This window comes from Rhododendron vialii, chromosome 9a, assembly GCF_030253575.1.
Source record: "Rhododendron vialii isolate Sample 1 chromosome 9a, ASM3025357v1".
NCBI classification, from domain to species: Eukaryota; Viridiplantae; Streptophyta; class Magnoliopsida; order Ericales; family Ericaceae; genus Rhododendron; species Rhododendron vialii.
The window spans coordinates 35,966,212-35,987,755 of NC_080565.1; the positions used below are offsets into that span (position 1 = coordinate 35,966,212).

A 21,544-nucleotide genomic window follows, 5' to 3' on the forward strand; every position below is an offset into this window, starting at 1 on the left:
CAAACTGTGATATTTGCAGTGCAAAAATGGTTTGTTTTCGAAGACTGATTAATGCACTGAGAATTTTTGTTTTAATTGAATTGGACACATAAAAACCATTTTATGAAGCTCGGATTCCGTTAAATAGTTGAACTAAAGCACTCTTTCCCTAACACATGCTTGTTGATGGCACAAGTTGTTAATGTTACAAGTTTACTTAATTGACATTTTGGCAACAATTTGCCTTATTAAAATTTGAGAAAAACCAATGTAACAACTTGTTGCACATAATGGTACAAATATGGTGGAAGGCGCAACCCCTAACTCATATTTCCTCAACCCTGCTACACGACACGATACAACAGCTACAATAGTTGTTTGAGGATGCAGCCCATAAATTCATCAAGCGTGTAGAGTAAGGTCCCATAAATTCATCAAGCGTGTAGAGTAAGGTCTTTATGAGTGTAAACAACCCCTTTATCGCCATCCACCACTTGCCCGCTACCTCTAGCAATCCTGCATTCAGAATACAGGAACCATAGCTACAGTCAACGTGGCAAAAACAATATAAAACTGGATCGAAAAACTTGCTCTTATCAGTTTCCTGTTCTTATTTTCCTTTCCTTTCCTTTAAAAAATGCAGAAAGAAGTTCAGCGTATTGATTTAAAATCTGTTGTCTGGGATATCTTTTAAAAAACTCCAAGAAAAACTAGTAGAACGTTTCCAAAAAATTTTACCCACAAAAATGAATCCAATGGGAATTCAATGCGATGAGCGTTTTTGAACTCTTCTTTTGAAAGCATGAAAAACAACAAATGGATAAAGCAAAAACGAGAAAACAATAACAATATCAAGTACACAGATTGGGTGGATTACCACAGATTGCCGTATTGTTAACAAGTCAAACTACAAAAACTGCAATTAAATTTACCAATCAAGAAAGTGGCATACCATCTTGTTGTGAGCAGTCCTTCAACTCCTACCGGCCCACGAGCATGTATCCTACTTGTACTTACTCCAACCTGTTTAGACAAGAAGAATAATTAAACGTGGTGGAAAGAACTTGGTACAGTCACTTTTGGTCAACAGAGCCAGTAATACTACCTCTGCACCAAGTCCAAAACGAGCCCCATCACTAAATCTTGTGCTTGCATTGTGGAATACAGCAGCACTGCCGATACAAGTAAATCAAGTTCAGCATGGGTAAAACATGATATCTGCTCTGGTCAGACCATGAAATCAATATTCATTTTTTATTCTGATAGTTTCATGTTCATCAGTAGAAAAAGGGAAACGTGTAACTCCAAGTACTAATATAAATATACAGTAGATAAAGATAAAATAAGAAAATAAGCAATCAAACCTGTCAACTTGTTTTAGAAAGATTTCTGCAACTTCATTGTCTTCTGTAATAATGCTATCAGTGTGTGCACTGCCAATATTGAGGGTAAACAGAATAAACCACCTTGATACATCTTTTTACTCAACGCAACAAGTTGCCCATGTGAGTGAGCGCGTGCACACACAGAGAAGGGTTAGAAAATTAGAAATGTCAACATGCCTTCCATGACGGTGTATGTGATCAATGGCGGCGTATACATTGTCCACAATTTCAACAGTGCAAGCGAGTGCACTGTATTCGTGATGAAATGAGCGCGCCTCTGGAATATTCAGCAAAGAGCTTGCCTTGGGCCCACCATGTATGGCAACACCTGAAACCAAGATAAGTTACTAAACACTGTAACCCGTGATGTATTTACCTTAATGTTTCAGACTACATAGAGTCCATGAGTTGCATTTTACAGAGGAACATTGTTAGTATGAAGAGATTCACCCAAAAGTCATGTTCAGGACGCCCAAGAAGAGTTGCCGAAGTATCCATAAAGTGTTCATAGAAAGCGTACAACTATGATTTAATTTTTTAATTAGGACACGTTGAATGAGTGTTGAGCACACATTTCAGAGTTTATGAGTGTCCGTGCTTCTTAGCTTATGTGGCGACTGGTTGCAACTTAGGCCTTACCTTTAATTTGAAGTTCTACAATAAGCTCGTCAATGGCACCATTCTGCATCAAATCCTTGTGAACAAGGAGTGTTTCCTGAGAATTTAAAAGGGGGAGAAACAAAATAAACAAAAATGTCAAGCCACTCATAAGTGATTTTGTTGCTACACCACACGCAATTAATATGAAGTTAAATGAGTACTTGAAAACCAGTTTTGACCTTATTTGACATGACATAAAGATAATAAAGGAAGAATTTCAGTTACCATTGCATTGCAGACTGCAGGATAATCCGTTTTTGAATCTAGAACAATGTTCTTTGCCATTTCCATATTAGCAGACTTGTCAACGTAAACATGACAAACTCCATCTGAACAACAAAACAAAGCATATTCAACATGACATCCTTGTTCAATTTCTCATTTAAGAAAATAATTACTTTTTCAAGCAAATATCTTACCAGCATGACCCAGAACTGGAATTTTTGTTGATTCCTTGATTTGAGAGACGAGCTTATTGCTGCCTCTGGGAATCACAAGATCAATTACATCATCAAGCTGAAGCAGAAAAGTAAATCCTTAGTTCCAACCAATGGTCAACGTATCTGTCATCACTCTCAGCAAGAAAGAGTTTCAGTTATTGTAATCATTGCAGGGGCAACCAACCTTAAGCAAATCAGGAATCTCCTCTCTAGAAGTCACAAGTCCTATAAGCCTTTCACCAACATTTTCTGGGATGGCAGAAGTAATGACCTAAAATTTTGGGAAAAGGCGATAAATGCTGAAAAACATATCGATTAGAAGTCACATGGTGAAGGATCTTAAAATCAAAGAAGCCAAACCTTGTGCAAGATTGCGTTGGATCTTTTAGCCTCTTTTCCACCTTTCAAGAGTAACCCATTCCCTGATCTGATTGCTAATGAAGCTATCTATCCAAATAGAAAGAGAAATGAGAAGGGCTTGTATGATCATGGAAACCGTAAACTTGCAAAGACAAATAAAGCATTATTGCCCAAGTGTTGGTCTATGAGATGAACAAAATCAATATAAGCACACGAAACAACTCAAGAAGAAAGGGAGAAGACAAAAAATACAATATTCATATAAACCAAAACAAGTCAAGTTCAGTTTAAATTTCCAAAGCATTAGACAACAAGCACAGCAATTATTCCTTCGTGACAAATTGACAATGCAAAATAGACTGAAAACTTGCACCCCTTTTACCTGAACTAATGCGTCAGGTCGAGACTCAAAGATAACCAGGAGAACACCCAAGGGTGATGATGTCTTTTCTAAGACCAGTCCATCTGCAATCTGGATCAAAGAGGAGCAACCAGTCATCAGATCAGATGTACGGAGATCATGAGATGCATTAAGATGATAACCCAAACAAACAATGACCTTTTGAAAAAAAATAAGAAAAGAAATTAGTTATTGTTGTGAATAATCATTGTAAAGCCGCATTAATAATTATCGCAGAAGTAGACCAAATTTGCTTCACTTCCAGCTCAAGGCACAAAACTTAGATTTTTGTGGTGCAGCAAAGATATCTTGGCATTTAATCTGCATATGTCAGTTAATGAGCTTGAAATCCATGTACCAATGTCTGACCTAATTTACCTTTCTCCCATCAAATTAACAAAAATCTGTCTAAATTTATTGTCAAAACTCCATATACCTCAGTTCTCTTCAAAACCTGACCAATTGGCTCTTCCATGGTTGCAAGCACACGAATTGAATTCGCAAGACTGGAAATCTATACCAATCATAAAATGAATTCAGCACCAAAAATACATGAATGATTTGAAACATAAATCTAAGGAATGCCATTAAGATTTAAGAATGTTTTATTCAAGGGAAGCCAGTTCCACAAGTAAACATAGTTGGGAGAGAACCAGAGGGTAAAAGCAAAAATTGGAAGGCAATGCTAATCCAACCTAACCAGACTAAGTACTTCCAAGAAGCCTTGCAAAGCTCAAAGAGCATGAAAGGCCACCAATTGGGTGTGTGCAGGTTTCCAATCCCAGATCCTTTAGAGGTTAGGTAAAGCTAAGCCTGCGCGTAGGCTTGGGAAAAGCTTGCTCCTTCCTCCAAAAAAACTCAACATAAAAACGAAAAAAAAGAATGTAACAAAAAATAATAATATTGTAGAAAATCTTGCCTTCGCAGGCTTTAGAACCAGCCGAGCTATCAAAGCTTTTTCGTACCCAGCCTGCTGTGCAGCAGCAACATCAGCTTCATTTTCTACTGTGATCAGGTTTTCATTTGCTTCCACGGCATCAGCTATGTCCAGCAAAATTTTCCTCCTATCTTGTGGAGACATGGCCTGCAGGACAAAATGTACCACCATAGCATTTACAAATAAAGGGCTGCAAACAAGAATTACTTGTATCCAAGAACCGGAGACTTTGCAGCCAAAGAGCAATCCTCCTCTGAATATATAAGATGATAACATGTGTTTTCTGACTTCGGTAAAAAATATACAACGGAAAACAAATTGTAGTCAGAAATGGCCATCAAGGAATGTGATGCAACCTGCAGTCGTCTGGAACTCTCCCTAGCTGCAACTGCCATCTCACGTGCACCAACTTCTCTTAGTGGAGCCAACTTCTGTGCATCTCGGTGAAAGAGGGTACCAATCCGCTCTCCTTGAAGTACCCTTAGGATGTTGTCAGTAGCATAGCCACTTCAAAAAATACCAATAAGGAATATTAAATGCTTCAGGCGACAGAGGAGCAACAGAAATATTTTTTTTGATAAGTCAGAGGAGCAACAGAAATACACACGTCAAGTATTGTAGATAGCAGACACATAAGCTTCCAGCAAACTATGTATTGCTTTCAACCATCCAGTTACTATTGCTTATGGAATTGAAAATTCTCAAGAAAATAGCGCGGGATGAAAGGATGAGCATTTATGTTCTCCTTGGGGACAAAAAGTAAAAAACCTTTAGATTTTTGGGAGCTAGTCCTCTTCATCAAACAACTGAGTTGATCTCTTTCCAGGAAATAGGTGGAGAGCTTAGGAGTTAATCTAAACAAATTGTTTGAGAGATGTTTTGATGTGCAAAAATGATGCCCGTGTTTGTTAGTATTCGGGGGACGTGTAGCGCCCTACAGGGCAACGTGGTTGCCCCTTACAATGTGTAACACAGCAGCTTGGGTTATTATTCGAACTTACATGCCATAAGAACAATGGAGTGAATATGTATGTCGCAATTTTGGAGTCGAAGCAAAGACATGTGTTCATATTTTCAAACATTCTGGATTGAAAATGTAGTAGAACTTGATTGATCAAATTTGAAAAGCTTTATTCAGCCAGGGCGTGAAGGTAAGACAGTTAAAAGGCAAGGATAAGGGGCCAGAAAAGGGGCTTCTCACTGACATCTTTTTTCTCCCTCAAATTATTGGTGATCAGTGTGGTGGCACTAAGCAGAAGACCTGCTCTTGAGTCCATTTATCCGTCATTGGAAGTACTAGAGCCCACAGTAAGTACATTCTATTGCCCTAAACTGCCTTCATTGGTTTACCTTTTGGGGTAAAATCTTCACTTCCAACCAACTGATGGACCACAAAGGACCCACTAAGCCACTACATACTTGATCTTGACTTTCTCTATCGAATAACATATGCTGAACAAAAAATAATTCATTTCTAAGCTGATGCATTTACACATATTAATAGGAAAATGATGGTATTCTGTTCCCAAAATCTTGGATTATCACAAAATATCTTGCACACACCCAACTCATCGATTTATATTAACGACCCTCCAACTCGCTCCAACTTCAGGAGGGAAAACAAGCCCCATCTTTAGAGAGAGAGAGGTAATTGAAATTCCTGGCCTTTAACATGTATAATCAAGCATAGCTACAACTACAACATAAAAAAAAAGCTAATTAGAAGAATAAATATAAATATGCTCAATCTAATGCATTCCATTACCCAAAATAGATAATTCTCACAGAATCAGAATACCTGGTGATAACAACAGGGATGCCAGCATGAGAGGCATAAACAGCAGCTTTTACCTTGGCAGTCATACCCCCTCTCCCCACCCGGGATTTGTCTCCAAAAGTAATCGCTCCCTCGTACCTTTCCTTAATGTAAGTATGGATAAGCTTCGAATTTGGATCACTGGGTGGGCCGCTATAAAGACCCTCCACATCACTCAAAAGGACAAGAAGGTCAGCCTTTAGCTCCAAAGCCAGTAGAGCAGCTAAACTGTCATTGTCCCAGAAGATCCCAGAAGAATCCTGCAATAAATGCTTAAAATCAACATCTAATACAATCATATGCCACGTATGTAAAAAATAACATAACAAAAGGAGTAAATAAGAAAAGGGGTTTTCTCAGTACAATTAGAAGCCACGGATTGTATCAGTTAGGACATTCACTGAAAGTCTTAGCAGGCAAGCACAAACCACAAAAAGACTATAAACGACATGCAGTAGAACTAGCCGCCTTACTCAAACATTAAAGGCCTGCAGAGAGAAACAATAATCCAAAAAATTCCTGCCAATAGCAGGCTCGCAGCCATGCAGATAGGTGAATGTATGGACATTTACTAACTCCATGCAGAAGAAATCAGTCAAACTAATGCATACAAGAAGGAGTACGGCCGGCCTATATTTGATCAAAAACACCGTGTCGTTCGTCAAGATCATTCAAAAAAAAATTCTCATATATTATAATACGGGACGGTTCCGGGGACCCTTAAAAAAACCTCTAAAAAAAACCCCCCAAGTTCCCGATCGAATTTTGATGATCTAAGCCGCTCAATGTAACCAGAACGTGATTTTAAGGGTACCCGTGAAAAATCAGCAAACCAAATTACCGGGAAGGGCTTGATCCGGTTCAATAAAAAACTGCTCAAATCAAGCCCTTCCCGGTTATTTTTTTTGCCAATTTCTCGCGGGCACCCTTAAAATCACGTTCTGAACACATTGAACGGCACGGATCATCAAAATTGATCGGGAACTATGAGATTAAGATTTGGAGGGTTTTTTTAAGGGTCCCCGGAACTGTCCCGATATAATCATACAAAGGGTTGGACTATAGTACAAAGTACAAACTTGAACCTTGACATGAAGTTTGACTTTGCAAATATGCAAACGAAGCCACAAAAGAAGGTATACCTCATATGGAGCTCTCCTGGTGCTGACAGCATCATTTTCATTGAATATTGGGACCACCTTCAGATCTATCAGTGATTCTACTGTGTCTGTAAGTTGCTTTCTGAATTCGGGATCCCTAAAATCATTATCAGTGACAAGTAGCTGAGCTGACGTCACGTCCAGCTGAATAAGAAAAACCCAAAGATTAAGTTTCAGAAGGGTGATCATCCAGATAATTGAGAACCTAAGACCAATTCAAGTTGCAATGCGTAACTACATAATGTGACGTCCAAATAATATTATCAACTGCAATTACAGAAGCAAATTATGACCATAACCTGGCTAAACAATGTATCATAGAGAGCCATTAGACCATTTTGCCCAACAGCTGCACACGCCTTCCCATCAAGTTCGACTTGTGGCTTTTGGAGGTCAGCAAAGCTGCAAGCCATGAACATATCAGTCAATAAGTAAATTAACTATATTTTGACTCTATAATTCGGGACTACCTCCATTTCTCAAACAAGTTTTCCTATGATAAATTACACATGGTAGAATTTTAAAGTAGAAGCTGCAAATTTTATCATGGGCCCTTACAAATCATTTATGCAAATACACCAATGTCTCGGATTACCAGATGAAACAAACTTAAGGAGAATTCTTTTTTCCTCAAAAGGCAAAATTTTCGTTCAGTATTGCAGGTAGGGCTGCAAACGAGCCGAGCCGAGCCGAGTTTTAGAGTGTTCGAGCTCGGCTCGCCAAAAATTTAGTCGGCTCGAGCTCGTGACGAGCTGCAGGACTCGAGCTCGAGCTCGGCTCGAGATGTATTTACAAAGCTCGAGCTCGGCTCGCTCGGCTCGTTTATTATCTGTTTCATAAACGAGCCGAGCTCGAGCTCTGTAAGTAATATATATATATATATAAACGAGCCGAGCGAGCCGAGCTCGAGCTCTGTAAGTAATATATATATATATATATATATATATAAAATATAGTTGGGCTCGCGAGCCAATTCGAGCCGAGTTTCGACTAGCTCGAGCTCGGCTCGTTTCATAAACGAGCCGAACATTTTAGCTCGAGCTCGTTCGTTTGTGTCTCGAACCGAGCCGAGCCGAGCCGTTATCGAGCCGAGCTTCGAGCCGCTCGCGAGCGGCTCGGATCGTTTGCAGCCCTAATTGCAGGGGTGATAGGAAATTTGGCCATCAATCATGTGCACCCTAGGATCATTTATCACAAGTAATTCATGATACAGTGCAAACTCAGCTTAATAAATCTTCACACATATCAGGGAAATGCACAAGGCTGAAAGGCACAAAAAGAACCTGCTGTTGACCAATCTCCTGTATCTAAGCCGTTGGCGGCCAACACCGACAGCTCCTGATGTTACCAAAATAACCTCAAATCCTTGAGAATTCAGTTCTTGAATCTATAATGCAGGACCCATTTGTAAGGTTCAACAGATGCCAAAATAAATTAACAAGCTAAGAGGTAAAAGAAATACACTGCAATATGATAGCGGAAAATTGCACGCTTTACCTGCTCGCAAAGTGCTCCTAGTCTTCCAAGTGCCAGTCTTCCATCAGCTCGAGTGACAACAGCAGTCCCAACCTTTAACAGTCAACAAGTAACGCCAGCAAAATGTCAAAGCACAAACTTTCAAAATTATTTCAACGTGTTATTGTTCCGGTATGAGTTTTCTTGTGGCTAGCAAATTCCGATTAGTGCTTGCAGACGAATACCCTGGCAAGTCTCCTCTTCCTTAACAATTCTAAAATGAGAAAGCTCAAAGTAGAGTGTATAACTAGGGTTACTAACTCCATCTATTTCTTACGAGAAAAAGATACCGGTCTCCATAACAGTATCGATTGCAATGTCGCAGTTTCTAGGTGTATCAGTCGTAGAGTAACAGTATTAGTGACCAGAGTAGTGGATTTTTTTAAATTTCGCACAACATACCACAGTTACCACTGTTACATATCGACCCGTATAGGCTGTAATTTGACCATATCAGCGGTAATTTTGATTGTATTGGCCCATATCGGCCATAAAGGACCAATACCACCGTTATGTATTGGCTGAGACCGTAAGGTATCACCAATACATATGCGATTTTCCTTCACACCGCCATATTGGTCGTATCAGGACTCAGTAGTATAGGCCGATAACGATACGTACCACCGATATTTCAAACCATGGTTCTGTGCAACGGTAACATCAGTGCGAAAGGTATGTAACACGTTTAAAATCTGAATTGCAATATCACATATACCACACTAAAGATTATGATTCCATAAAATTCCGTCCAATGAAGCTTGCAAAGTGTCAGGCAGATGTTCACAAAGAGACCTTTTTTTTCCCCATTTGCTTTGCCGTCGCACAATTTTTTACGGTCCCTCAATCCAGTACCTGTCCAAAATCAATTGTATCTAATGTCTCTTTGCTCTTTTGCTTTCTTTAAAGCACTTCGCAAGCTCATGGACAGACTATTATGCTTCAGCTACAGCGAGGCTTCAACTATCACGTTCGACAAATCAGAAGTAACAAAATGCTACATTTGCTTCGAATGAGGAAGAAAGCGAACAGAGTTAAAGTAATCCTGAAGTTATGGTAAATTCCGAGAAGAAATGACGAATTAAAGCAACCACGGGCATTTCGTAGCAGAAAATGCGGTGTATTTCAACGTAATCGAAACAACGGACTGTGAATGTAGTAGAATATACCTTGATGATGACGCGCTTAACGCCTTTGACGAACGCTCGTGTTGAATCCACTGCGTCCATTGCTGGGCGCAGACGGCGTGAGAGGAAGAAGAGGGGGAGAGGGAGAGAGAGAGAGAGAGAGAGAGAGAGAGAGAGAGAGAGAGCCGCCGAGAAATGAGGCAACACGGAGGGTGGTGGGCGTAGGGTTTTTGGAGATTTTTCACGGTACGTGGTACGTTTATTAGTTTATTATTCGTATACTAGGTACCGGATCTGAGGGAGAGTACGGCTGGCGGAGTTTGGACTTTTTTTGGGCGTCTCGTGAACAGAAAGTCTAGTACACCGCATGAAAATGCAGTGACCGTCCATCGCGCGCTTATTGAGGTCTACTGTCCTAAAAAAATATAAAAAAATATTCATAAATTTGAAAATAATATTTTATGGAATTCTGTAAAAAATCAGCTCCAACGGATATCGGTAGATATGTTTTTTTGAATTTGTAGGGACTAAACAGTTTCGTCCCATCGAATTCCGAAAAAACATACCTACCAATATCCGTTGGAACTGATTTTTTACAGAGTCCCATAAAATATTATTTAAAATTTTTAAAATATTTTTCTGTATTATTTTAAGCCCACAATAGACGTGCGATAAACGGTCATCACGAAATACATGCCGTCACTGCCGTGATCAAAGAGCGCCACGTAAGCACAAGTGGGGTCATCTTCGTTATCTCTAAACAAATAAAGATTGGCTTCCGAATGGCAGGCAACGAAGCGGGGCGGGATCGGTTTTCTGTACCACTAGTACAGTATTAGGTGTTGTTCGGCTAAATAAGTTACTTGACTTTTTTTTTTGTTCTTATTCAATTTTTTCCGCATTTGTTAGCTTTTCGTCAATTTTTTGAGGATTATTGCTTCGTCATGACGAAAGGAATCAAAAAAGTAAAAAATTACGATCGAAACCTAATTTTTTTGAATAAAGACAAAAATAAGCCAATTTTTTCGTCTTTTTTCAAAAAAAATTAGATTTCGATCGTAATTTTTTACTTTGCTTTTTGAAGTGTCTGCATCAATTTTTAGATTGACAATATCATTTCCCATTCACAAATGGGATGGGGTCTACATACACTACACACCACAAACACTTACAAATGAGATGGGGCCCACCCCATTTGTAAATGTGTGTATTAAGTGTTTTATGCGATTATGTGTGGTTGTGACATCATTTTTTTTTTTTTTTTGACAAGGTTGTAGAATCATTGAATGCATTGGTGCTAGTGTTTTTTGTCCTAGTTGGAAGACGGGTTTATCCACCCACCTCGCTCCCTAAAAAATAGGAAAAAGTTATTTAACCTTAAAACAAGGGCGCCGCTATTCGCAGCCCTCTATTTACTCCTGTAGCCCACTACATTTCGGTAAATGATTGTTGAAAATCATAAATAACATTTCGGTAAATTGCTGTTGAAAACAAGATTATATTTCGGTAATTACATGTCGAAAATATGTTCAACTTTCGGTAAACAACTGCCGAACATGCATTTTCGGTAAACATCTGTTGAAAAAAATATTATATTTCGGTAATTGGACGCTGAAAATATATCTCAATTTCGGTAACTAACTGTCGAGTATAATTGAAAATTTTTAATGGGCTATGGGAGTAAATAGAGGGCTGCGAATAGCAGCGCCCTAAAACAAAATGGGAAGACACAGGTATACATGAGAAAATTTGCACTTACACCTCATGTACTATCATCTATTTCAAGATATATCTTTTGTACTTCAAATTTAAGCACTTACACCACTGTACTTTGAAACGAAAGAAGGAGAATTTGCAATTACACCCCTATATTTTTATATATAAACTGTGTAAGTGTTTAAATTTGAAGTACAATGGGTGTATCTTCAAATCAGTGATAATACATGAGGTGTAAGTGCAAATTCCCCTTATACATAAGAAGGCATTTTAGTACAATGGTGAAAATATTTACTACATCCGCTTCTAAATGAGTCTTTTTCCGACATATGTGTCGTTTACAAAATCGTCTATACCTCACAATTTATGACGTTTTAAATAACTTAAATTTTTTTTCTAATAAAATTAATTGAAATCTACAGTATCAAACAAGATCATAGTGCATATGTAAAATATTATAATTGAAAAATATAGACATTTTTTGAGAACCCCATATTAGTGAAAGTGCACTCTCATTTAGGAGCAGAGGGAGCAACTCATTTGTACAGCATAAAAGTACCAAAAAAAAAATTCAGTTTGATGGGGAAAGTATATATTGTTAAAACATTAACACATTTTGGGGCTGGCAATATCATTCAGAACCTATCCGATCCCGATAGATTTTTTCTAATTTTTCCTCGAACCCAAACTGATTCTTGAAAAAATTTAACAAAAACCCGCCCCAGTCAGGGCCAAGCTCGGGACGGGACAGAGCCACCAATTGCTAACCCCAGATTGGCTTTCTCGGTCGGGGTTTCGATTCACGGCAGATCCGTTTCTTTTCGGCCAAAATAGCTCTCACAAGTAATTCCTGATAGCTGGTCTACAGAGTGGAGAATATTGGTCTACCACAAATTACTATCAAAATCCAAACCAAACCGAACAGGGTTGCATCTTCAGAAACACTAAGTAATATGCATCTTAGATTTGCCTGGAGAGAGAGAGAGAGAGAGGCATACAAGATTCTACTTCATCATCTTTTGCTACGTGATAAAGTATAATCTCTAACAATTTTATTTTCCACTCCGCGAATTCCTCGACAGATCTATATTCCAGACACAACAACCTTGTTTGTACATTTACACTAGACCAAGTTCGACAGAGAATATTACCTGAAAAAAGAAGCTTAAAAAAAAAAATTACACAAGATTCTTCTCCCTCTGATGTCTCCTAATAGCTGTAGATGAAATATTTGAGCCATTCAGATCCAATACCACTTGACTGGAAAACAGCATGCTCCCATACAACTACCATACTGTTGCTGAATGTCTCCTTTAACTTTTACAAACATTAGCCGGTAAGCATATCTGAGCAAATGGTTCCCTGACCGGACATCAACATGGTTAACATCTTTGAAATTCTACGCTACAAAACAGACATAAGACTCAACGAGCAAGGACCAACAGTGGTGTCACGTTCATGCAAAAAACCACATCTTGATGAAGATTGCCAGGCCCAATTGCAAAATAAATGCAGCAACCAGCACCACTGTGAGATCATTCCCCTCTACATACGACCTTAGGTTCAGGGTAACAAAGGAAGCTGATGCAGCACCGGTAATGATAATGACAGTCCATCGGATAAATTCAACAGGGATTATCAACAGTACCTGCAAAATATTGTAAATAGAAATGTTATGAGAAGGCATCGGATCACAATCTTCCCAGAGAGAATGATTAATTTTAGACTTGGTATAAAAAACAGAGTAGCTCCTCCGAGAATTCAATGGACCATTGTATATTCATCAGGCAAATTAAGGTTAGATCTCATTTATAACCATTTACAAAGAGAAGTACAACAATTTAGCATGTACCAAAGGTTTCACAACACAGTAACTACTATTTAGGCAGTTTTTTCATCGGTAAAGACACCATCAATGAAGAGATCCTCAAATTCACCTTGTATACAACCAACTTATTAGGTCAAAACATGTCTCTCCTCTTTTGCCTCTTTTTCAACTTTTCAATCAACACGTATAGAAACGAATCAAGGACAAATGACAAACCAATTACTCATTTTCTCCCAAGCAAAAGAAACATTTTGCCCTGGACCCCCATTCATCTGAAGCAGAATGGTGGATTCTTGTTATCTTCAAGAAGCAATAATGCAAACAAGTGTTGGAATTCACTCAGACCTCGGCCCAATTTTTCTTAGTTAGAAGTAAGGCCAATAAAGCACACTCTATTCGCATTATAAATATTCCAAAAGTAACAAAGGTGAGGTTATTGTAGGGAACAAAAAATTAGAAGCTAAAGCTCATTTGTCATGGACTCATAATAGTTGTGAAATAGGGATAGACGGATAGTGTAACAAACTAACAATTATTTGTGTGTTTTCAGGATCATGTATTGTAAACCTTTAACACCATAAAAAATAGGTAAAACGATAACTAAATCCAAAGAAAAAAAGGAGAATCTTGTAAAAAAACTGAAACAGTGGCCGTAACAATTTCTAATCTTCAAATATCATAGATTACATAATTGTCTGTGGGTAACATTCATAAACGGATAAGAAGGTTTAATGTGATGTAAGTGGGAATAAATCAATCAGTCTAAAATCCTCAAAATAAGGAGAGTAAATTTGAGGAAGGTAGGCATAGTCGCATAAGCTAAAGTTTACTTTCGTAGGGTACATTCATACAATAATTTGTTGTTTGTTGTAATAATGGGATAATTTGTCGTAATACTGGGGTCAGTTATTTTTATTCCTCAAGTGTTGAACAAAGATCAAGGTAGACAATATACATGCAACGTGTTTTGTACATCGGGGGATCATGTATAAGCATGTGCATATATATTAACCAAACATGTGGAAGAGTATATCCACATCCTATTGTGAATCAGTAGATATTGGTTGTATAACCTGAGCCAGTATAGAGACTTACAGAGCTGAGAATAAAAATGGAGAGTGAATATCCCCACATGCACCAAAAGCTTATAAGGCTGGGTTTTGAACCCAGATACTGAAGCAAGAAGTAGAATGCCAGTGGAACAATGACCGTGTAGCCATATATTGCGCATGCTGCCACATTTACGTAGTTGACGTCAAAGCTCCAAGAAGTACTACTGTCACTGCGTTTATTCATCAAGTAGGTGGAACAATTTCCAAGGGAAGCAATCACAAACATCAATGTAGTGGAGATCCAAACAAGCCCATAGCTGAAATATCAGAACACGTGGCAACTTAGAATCACCAAGCATGTATGGTAAATCAAGGCAACCATACCGAGGCATTGGAACATGAATTCCTTCATACTCATTATTGGAAAAAAAAATTTAGTGGTCAACAATCAACATTACATTCAGGATATACCATGAATATGGAAAAACATGCACTCAAGACCAGCAAAGCCACACATACAAATACCAAGACTACGCTCATAGGTAGCAAAGCAGAGTAATTGAATGCCTTCAGTAGTTAAATACTCTTCGTTGATGTTTTGATTTCCTCATAAGACCCTACCTACGTATGATAATGCACAGGTAAGATCACGCTTACCCACTAGAAGCTGTGTGACTGTGTCTCCGCAACTTGCCCAACTTCCTTTCCTGGAAGTTGTGTCTCCTCATGGTAGGAAAGGAAGTCAAAGGGGTCGCACAGGTAAGATCGTGCTTCCCCACTCTATAGTTGGAATATTTTTCCAGTTTTTTTTTCCCAGGTCATTGAAGAAGTTTTCAACTTCTTGTAAGTGCAGTGGTAAGTGTATTATTCTTGTATGATGTATACTTGATTGCCTGGGCAAAGGAAGACTTTCATCCTTCAATTTCTGTTCTTACCTTGAATCTTCTGGTTGAGAATCCAAAAGATAAGCCAAAAATGGAAAAGAGAAGTAACAAAAAAAGAAAAAAAAAAAAAAGAGCAAAGAAAAGAACCAACCACAATTTGTAACCAACTTACCCTCTGACATACGTATGTGATCCATCTATCAACATCTGATATGCATGCCAACGAACATACGCGTGTCAGAAATGTAGAGGAAAAAACTTCTAGGCTTTGACTTGGATGAAAGCGAGTTATCCAAACTTTACTTGTCCTAAATAATTTATGCCTTATAACCTGAACATACTTTTTATTTTACGAGGCAAAAGGGTTTAAGAAGGTCTCATGCTTTACATACGCACTTGAATCTAATACTCGTCCCCTAGTCCATTGTAATGCAGATCATGCATATACAATGATAAATGGAATGTCTGGTATTATGTTTATATTACTATTGATCAATAAGCAAATAAAAGCATGAAATGAACGCACCGATACCACCATCAAACAACCAAAAGAATTCTCCAATGACATTCTTCTGTAAGAGAGTACAAAGTACATTAAAAAAGTTTAGAATATCTATTCCTAAGAAGGGTCTCGAATGAGTAAATGATTCTTGAGGGAGGGAATGGGGATTTATAATCAAACAATAGATTGCAACGAAGACACACACACACACACAAAGATTTTGAATTTCACTGTTCCATCACATTGCTAAGTGTACTTTCCTTCGAAATCTAAAAGTCAGCAGGGATAACTTATGAGTAATAACATTCCTCAACCAGTTAACATATCAAACAAACAAAAATCCTTCACCAAGCCCAACATGTCCAAATTATCATATACAACTTCCCCTTGCATGTCCTCCTGTCCAGAAAATGAATCTTTCCCCCTCACACCCCTCTTTCAACTAATACAGTTAGATTGAAAAATCATGTTTCCAATCATTTGTTAGTAACAAACCAAACAAGATAGTGTAGGTAAAACTATATATGAGACTGAAGATTCCCAGAACTTACAGATCAGGGTTACTGTCAATCTTGCTGAAAAAATCTCCATTGATGGGATACAAAGAACTCATCAATCTGTTCACCACAATGTCAGTGTCTACGTTGAAATACTGCGTGTATGATGAGATACTAAACACTCCATTCCAATTGTTCGCTGGTTGTTGTTCAATTTCTTCTGCATAGTTAGACAAGAAGGAAATCTATTAGGAATATATTAAGTAAAGATTGAGCAAAAGAATAAAACTTGATAAGCATTATTGAGTAAAAAAATTGTCTTCTTGCTTCTAGCGCAACAAGAAAAATGAAACAAAAGGTTATTAGAAAATCAAGCAAGCCATAGACTCCATCCAATGATTCCATTACCAGATGTAAATTTTGCTCAATCACAAAGCAAGAGTAAGCCATAGGGCAATCATCAGCTAATGGAAAATTCAATATATACAATAATGAATACCGACTATTCATTAAGATAATTAAGGTCAACATCAAGCTTCAAAAATGGAAAATGTAATTCGAATCGCATACCAATTGGACTTCGAAGTGTTTGGTATCCCCGCCCCCCGCCTGCACTGTTTGGAGGAAATGCTTGCAAATTTGCAACAGGGGCTGCAAATAATTTGAATTAGGCATTAAAGAACGTTTTTAATTCAGATTCAAACACCAGAAAGAATGTCTTAAGGGGATTTGAAGGATTTCCAATTCGAGCCCCATACCCTCATAACTAGTGCTCTTCCGGTCTTCACTAACCACGGCCTGTATGATGAAAAGCAAAACAAATTCGTGAATGCAAAAGGCATAATTAACAAATAGATCGGCTCAGAAGAGTTGCACTCTTGCAATGAAAAGGTTAGAAAGTAACCATAAATCAACATAGAGAACTAGATTAACCAAGTTTCAATCCCTGATTATGACTAAATGCATAATTGATAATTTACCCTCGGAATTAATGCCTCTATAGACAACACAAATCTAAAAACTAGAACCAGTCGTCTAAACAAACTTTCAGGATATTGCAAAAAAATCGAAATTAAAGAGTTCACGTCGAAGCTTCTATGAATATCAGATTTATTCTTTCAATTCCAGTATCTTATTTAGAAAGTAACCATAAATCAACATAGAGAACTAGATTAACCAAGTTTCAATCCCTGATTATGACTAAATGCATAATTGATAATTTACCCTCGGAATTAATGCCTCTATGGACAACACAAATCTAAAAACTAGAACCAGTCGTCTAAACAAACTTTCAGGATATTGCAAAAAAATCGAAATTAAAGAGTTCACGTCGAAGCTTCTATGAATATCAGATTTATTCTTTCAATTCCAGTATCTGACCTAATAATATAAAGGCAAGAAACCTCCAGTTCTCCAAATTTATCTTCATTTCCAATTTTCATTTTCTGATAAATATACAACTCCGACGAACAAAATAAAATTGCCGATAAAATGAGTGGACAAAAACTTTCAGGATATTGCGAAAAAACATCAAATTTAAAGAGTTCACGTTGAAGCTCGTATGAACCATCAGATTTTATTCTTTCAATTCCCAATATTTGACCTGGTACTGTAGTATCAAGAACCTTGCGGCTTTCTAAATTTATCTTCGGTTCTTTCATTTCCTGGTAAATACACAATTCCGAGGAACAAAACGAAATTGCCGCTAATATCTTCAATTGGCATTTCAATGAATTACATTTTCCCAATATTATCTTGATCACTAAAATCTATACGGAAAATCTAAAGCAATCCCAGATTAGGGAAAACTAATCATAACAACATTCCACAAAAACATTAAACAAAAATACATGTGTCCGTAATCAGCGCGTACCGGGACAGAACCGAGCAAGTGGCTGGTCTGAAGGTTAGCATAAGATTCGTCCATGGCGAGAGAGAGAGAGAGAGAGAGATTGTTCAGGTTGACATCTGCAGTTAATCGAGATTCGTGACTCGGGTTTCAAGATGGGGGAGCCCTAGGCTGAGCAGGCTCGCTTTTTTCTTAGTCTGGAAGAAATGTGTTCGTGGATATCAATGGTCAATACTTTCTCGATTCGTTAGAGCAAACCTACCGTTACTTCGTTAGCCGTTAACTAACTTTCTACGAGCGACGAGGGTCTGGAGATGGGCCAAACGGTGGGCGTTTGGAATCGTTTTGAGCTCGGTAGAGTACTAGAGTTAGAGCTGGACCAGTCAGGGTCGATTTACATCTTGGCCCAATAAGAAAGAAAGCCCGTGTTACCAATTGATTCAGCTGGGAACTTGGAATTGGTTGTACAAGTACACGTTCAAGTCTCCGTCATTGGTGGTAAATGTACCCCTAACACAACTCACACGAAAACCGTGGATCCTGTGGTTCAAGGGTGCATTACAAGACCCTTGCGTCGCCACTCACACGTGCTGGAACCTTAGCCTCTGTCCCGATGTAGGTACAGTAGGATCTCCTATATAGATAGTGTTGTAGCATGACGGAATAATACTTCCTAGTGGAAGTGATGGGTACTATACATGCACTTCCATTTCTTGCAAACCAAAAGGATTGAAAATAATAGTTTGAACAGGGATTTTTAAAGTCGAGGAAAAATATCTCAAAAGAACTCACTCACTGTCAGGTGGGGGCCTGAGAGGCAATGAACACGATTTTATAAATTAACAAGGGAAAAAATAACACAAGTTTGATTGATCTAACTTTTTCCAAAACACGGCAGGCCTTTATGAATCAAGAACTTGACTCCGTTCTTGTTAAGTGGTAGCTAGTAGTTTATCCATTTGGAACAGTAGAAAGGTTTATTCACAAACACAAATTCGGTAGAGGGATTTGAATCCGCCGTGAATCGAGCACGCAAAATTCTCAGTTCTATCTCATGCATAATGTTTGTGTATTTGTTACTTTTAAAGGATGATATATTTTACAAATCCATTAGAAAAATGTTTTCTTTGACTCTGTTCGACATGGGTTTTAAGAAATAATGTTCGATATGGGTTTTAAGAAAGAATTTTAAGAGTAATGAGTAGAGAGAGAAAATTTATCAGGAACTGCGTGCGTTGTGGATACCCAAAACGAAATGAAAAAAAAAAAAGAATTGAAGAAAACCCATATTGAACACGGTCCCTGATAATAAAATGATATTGAAAAATTGTCTGAGCCCGGGTTCGAACCGGGGACCTTTAGTGTGTGAGACTAACGTGATAACCAACTACACCACCCAGACTTCGCTGAAAGAAGTTCAATGAATATAAAATAAATACTGTAAAATTCCGTTGTCTCTCTTTGGGCACGGAAAGAGTTAGAGAATAGAGAAGACCACGTGCCACGTAGAACACTGGCTTTCTTTATACTATATTTGTTGGACCGTTGAAACGACCCTTTCGGAAGGTCCACGGAATGCCCCATCTGCTCCCCGTGTTCTCTCTTTTTATTTGATCTTTGCTCCTCGTGTAATCACAATCAGGCCATTTTTAGGAGTAATTATCGCATCCCTCCGGGTATCCCGTGGGGGTGCCCAATGGCATCGTAGATACTAGCCTTATAATAGTGGTGTCGTGTCAAATGAACCCACTACCCTACAATTCTCTACATTTTACTGTATGTAAATTTTCTCCTTCTCAACGTTTTGAGCTTTTGATTGGATATTTCTTGAATACTAGTGTAAAGTCTTTTTTTTTTTACTTTTTTTATTCATCTTCTAGACAAACCGGTATTACATAAAAGTTTGGCGCAACAATAACAAACGTAAAAAAAAATTAAATAAGGACAAAAAAAAAATATGATTCACAACTTATTGGTTAGTAAAAACACCCTCTAAAAAAAAATATGATTCACAACTTATTGGTTAGTAAAAATATGATTCACAACTTATCGACGGCCGTGCTGGGCCGTCTCCGACCACCAGACGGTTCATCCGAGCTGTCCAAAAATTCTTAAAAAAAAACAGAGGGGGCTTACGCGAGAATCAATGGCATCCGATGTGCGTAGAATATTTGATCTAAACACCCTATATTTCGTGTATATATGTATAGGGTGTTTAGATCAAGTACCTTACACACATCGGATGCCATTGATTCTCGCCCGAACCCCTTGGTTCGTTTTTTTAGAATTTTTGGACGGCTCGGATCGGCCGTCCAGTGGCCGGAGACAACCCAATGAGGCCGTTGATACGATTTCACTACGTTATGGTTGGTACGTATATCATTTTCGTACTTTATTTTCAACTTTCTTATTTTATTTTATTTTTTTATCACAACTTTCTTATGTTTTGATCTCATCTATTTTTAGTTGTTACAACAAAATTAAAACTTGACATATACTAGTATTTAATTTGGAATATTTGTTGGTTCTGCTATCAATTTTGACAAGTTCTCTCAGACATCCCAGCAAGAAATTGACATTTCATTTGACTTTTTGGCTGTAACATTAAAGAAGGCTAATTACAGACATTAACACTAACAACTTAGGTTTAAGTCTTCGGTTAGACGTCGGCTTATTGGCAGGTTAATTAACTATGCACGCGTAAGGATGGTCAATTTTTACCCCAATTAGGTTGGGTTTGGATTAAAAAGTCAGGTGACTTATTTTTTTTGCATTTGTTTGTTGTGCGTTAAATTTTTGTAACTTATTGATTCGTCTTACTGAGAGGAATCGAAAAAATAAAAAAGTATGATCGAAACTCATAATTTTTTGAATAATGACAAAAATAAGTAAAAAAGACAACTTTTCTTTTACTTATTTTTGTCTTTTTTTTTTAAAAAAAAAATGACTTTTGATCAAAATTTTATACTTTTTCGATTGCTCTCACCGAGATAAATCAATAAATCACAAAAAGTTTGACAGAAAACTAACAAATGCTATTTTTTAATAAAGACAAAAATAAGTTAGTATTTTACTTTTAAAGCTAAATCCACCCTAAATATTCCATATTAACAATTAATAATAAAATATAACTAGAAATTTAGATAGTCATTGTTGGAGATAAAAAGACTTGTCTCAATAGTTTATGAGTAACCAAGGCAGTTAGTTGGCCAAGTGTTCCAAGTGATTGTGTAGCAGTATTCAGTATTGTGAGGTTGCGTGTTCCAATCTTACGGAAAGGATAAGTTTGACATACATGGTAATTTGTAAGAGTCATTCTACAACCACACCCTACTACACACTCACATTCACAATAGAGGTGGAGCCCGCACACACTACACACCCAGTGTGTGTGGGCCCCACATTTATTATGGGTATGGGTGTGTATTTGGGTGTGTGTG

At 37.8% G+C, this 21,544-nt stretch overlaps 2 protein-coding genes and 1 non-coding gene across 3 annotated transcripts; all 3 read right to left on the reverse strand.

Annotated features, from left to right (window-relative positions):
* Positions 1–98: 98 nt before the first annotated feature.
* On the reverse strand, positions 99–10,097 carry LOC131300117 (delta-1-pyrroline-5-carboxylate synthase). Its single transcript, XM_058325807.1, has 20 exons — positions 9,819–10,097; positions 8,635–8,706; positions 8,421–8,524; positions 7,437–7,539; positions 7,120–7,281; positions 5,960–6,237; positions 4,518–4,668; positions 4,144–4,308; positions 3,661–3,738; positions 3,207–3,296; positions 2,825–2,911; positions 2,649–2,735; positions 2,444–2,540; positions 2,250–2,353; positions 2,004–2,079; positions 1,542–1,692; positions 1,344–1,412; positions 1,085–1,151; positions 932–1,002; positions 99–495 (listed from the first exon to the last, which is right to left on the reverse strand). Exons 1-20 carry the CDS (start codon positions 9,876–9,878, stop codon positions 414–416), a joined length of 2,154 nt encoding a protein of 717 aa, XP_058181790.1. The 5' UTR covers positions 9,879–10,097; the 3' UTR covers positions 99–413.
* A 2,427-nt stretch (positions 10,098–12,524) lies between these two features.
* On the reverse strand, positions 12,525–18,384 carry LOC131300118 (uncharacterized). Its single transcript, XM_058325808.1, has 6 exons — positions 18,129–18,384; positions 17,014–17,053; positions 16,826–16,906; positions 16,310–16,475; positions 14,416–14,689; positions 12,525–13,140 (listed from the first exon to the last, which is right to left on the reverse strand). Exons 1-6 carry the CDS (start codon positions 18,180–18,182, stop codon positions 12,949–12,951), a joined length of 807 nt encoding a protein of 268 aa, XP_058181791.1. The 5' UTR covers positions 18,183–18,384; the 3' UTR covers positions 12,525–12,948.
* Positions 18,385–19,432: 1,048 nt separating this feature from the next.
* Positions 19,433–19,506, reverse strand: TRNAV-CAC (transfer RNA valine (anticodon CAC)). Its single transcript has one exon. It is a non-coding gene; the product is annotated as a tRNA-Val (tRNA).
* Between the last annotated feature and the right edge of the window lie 2,038 nt (positions 19,507–21,544).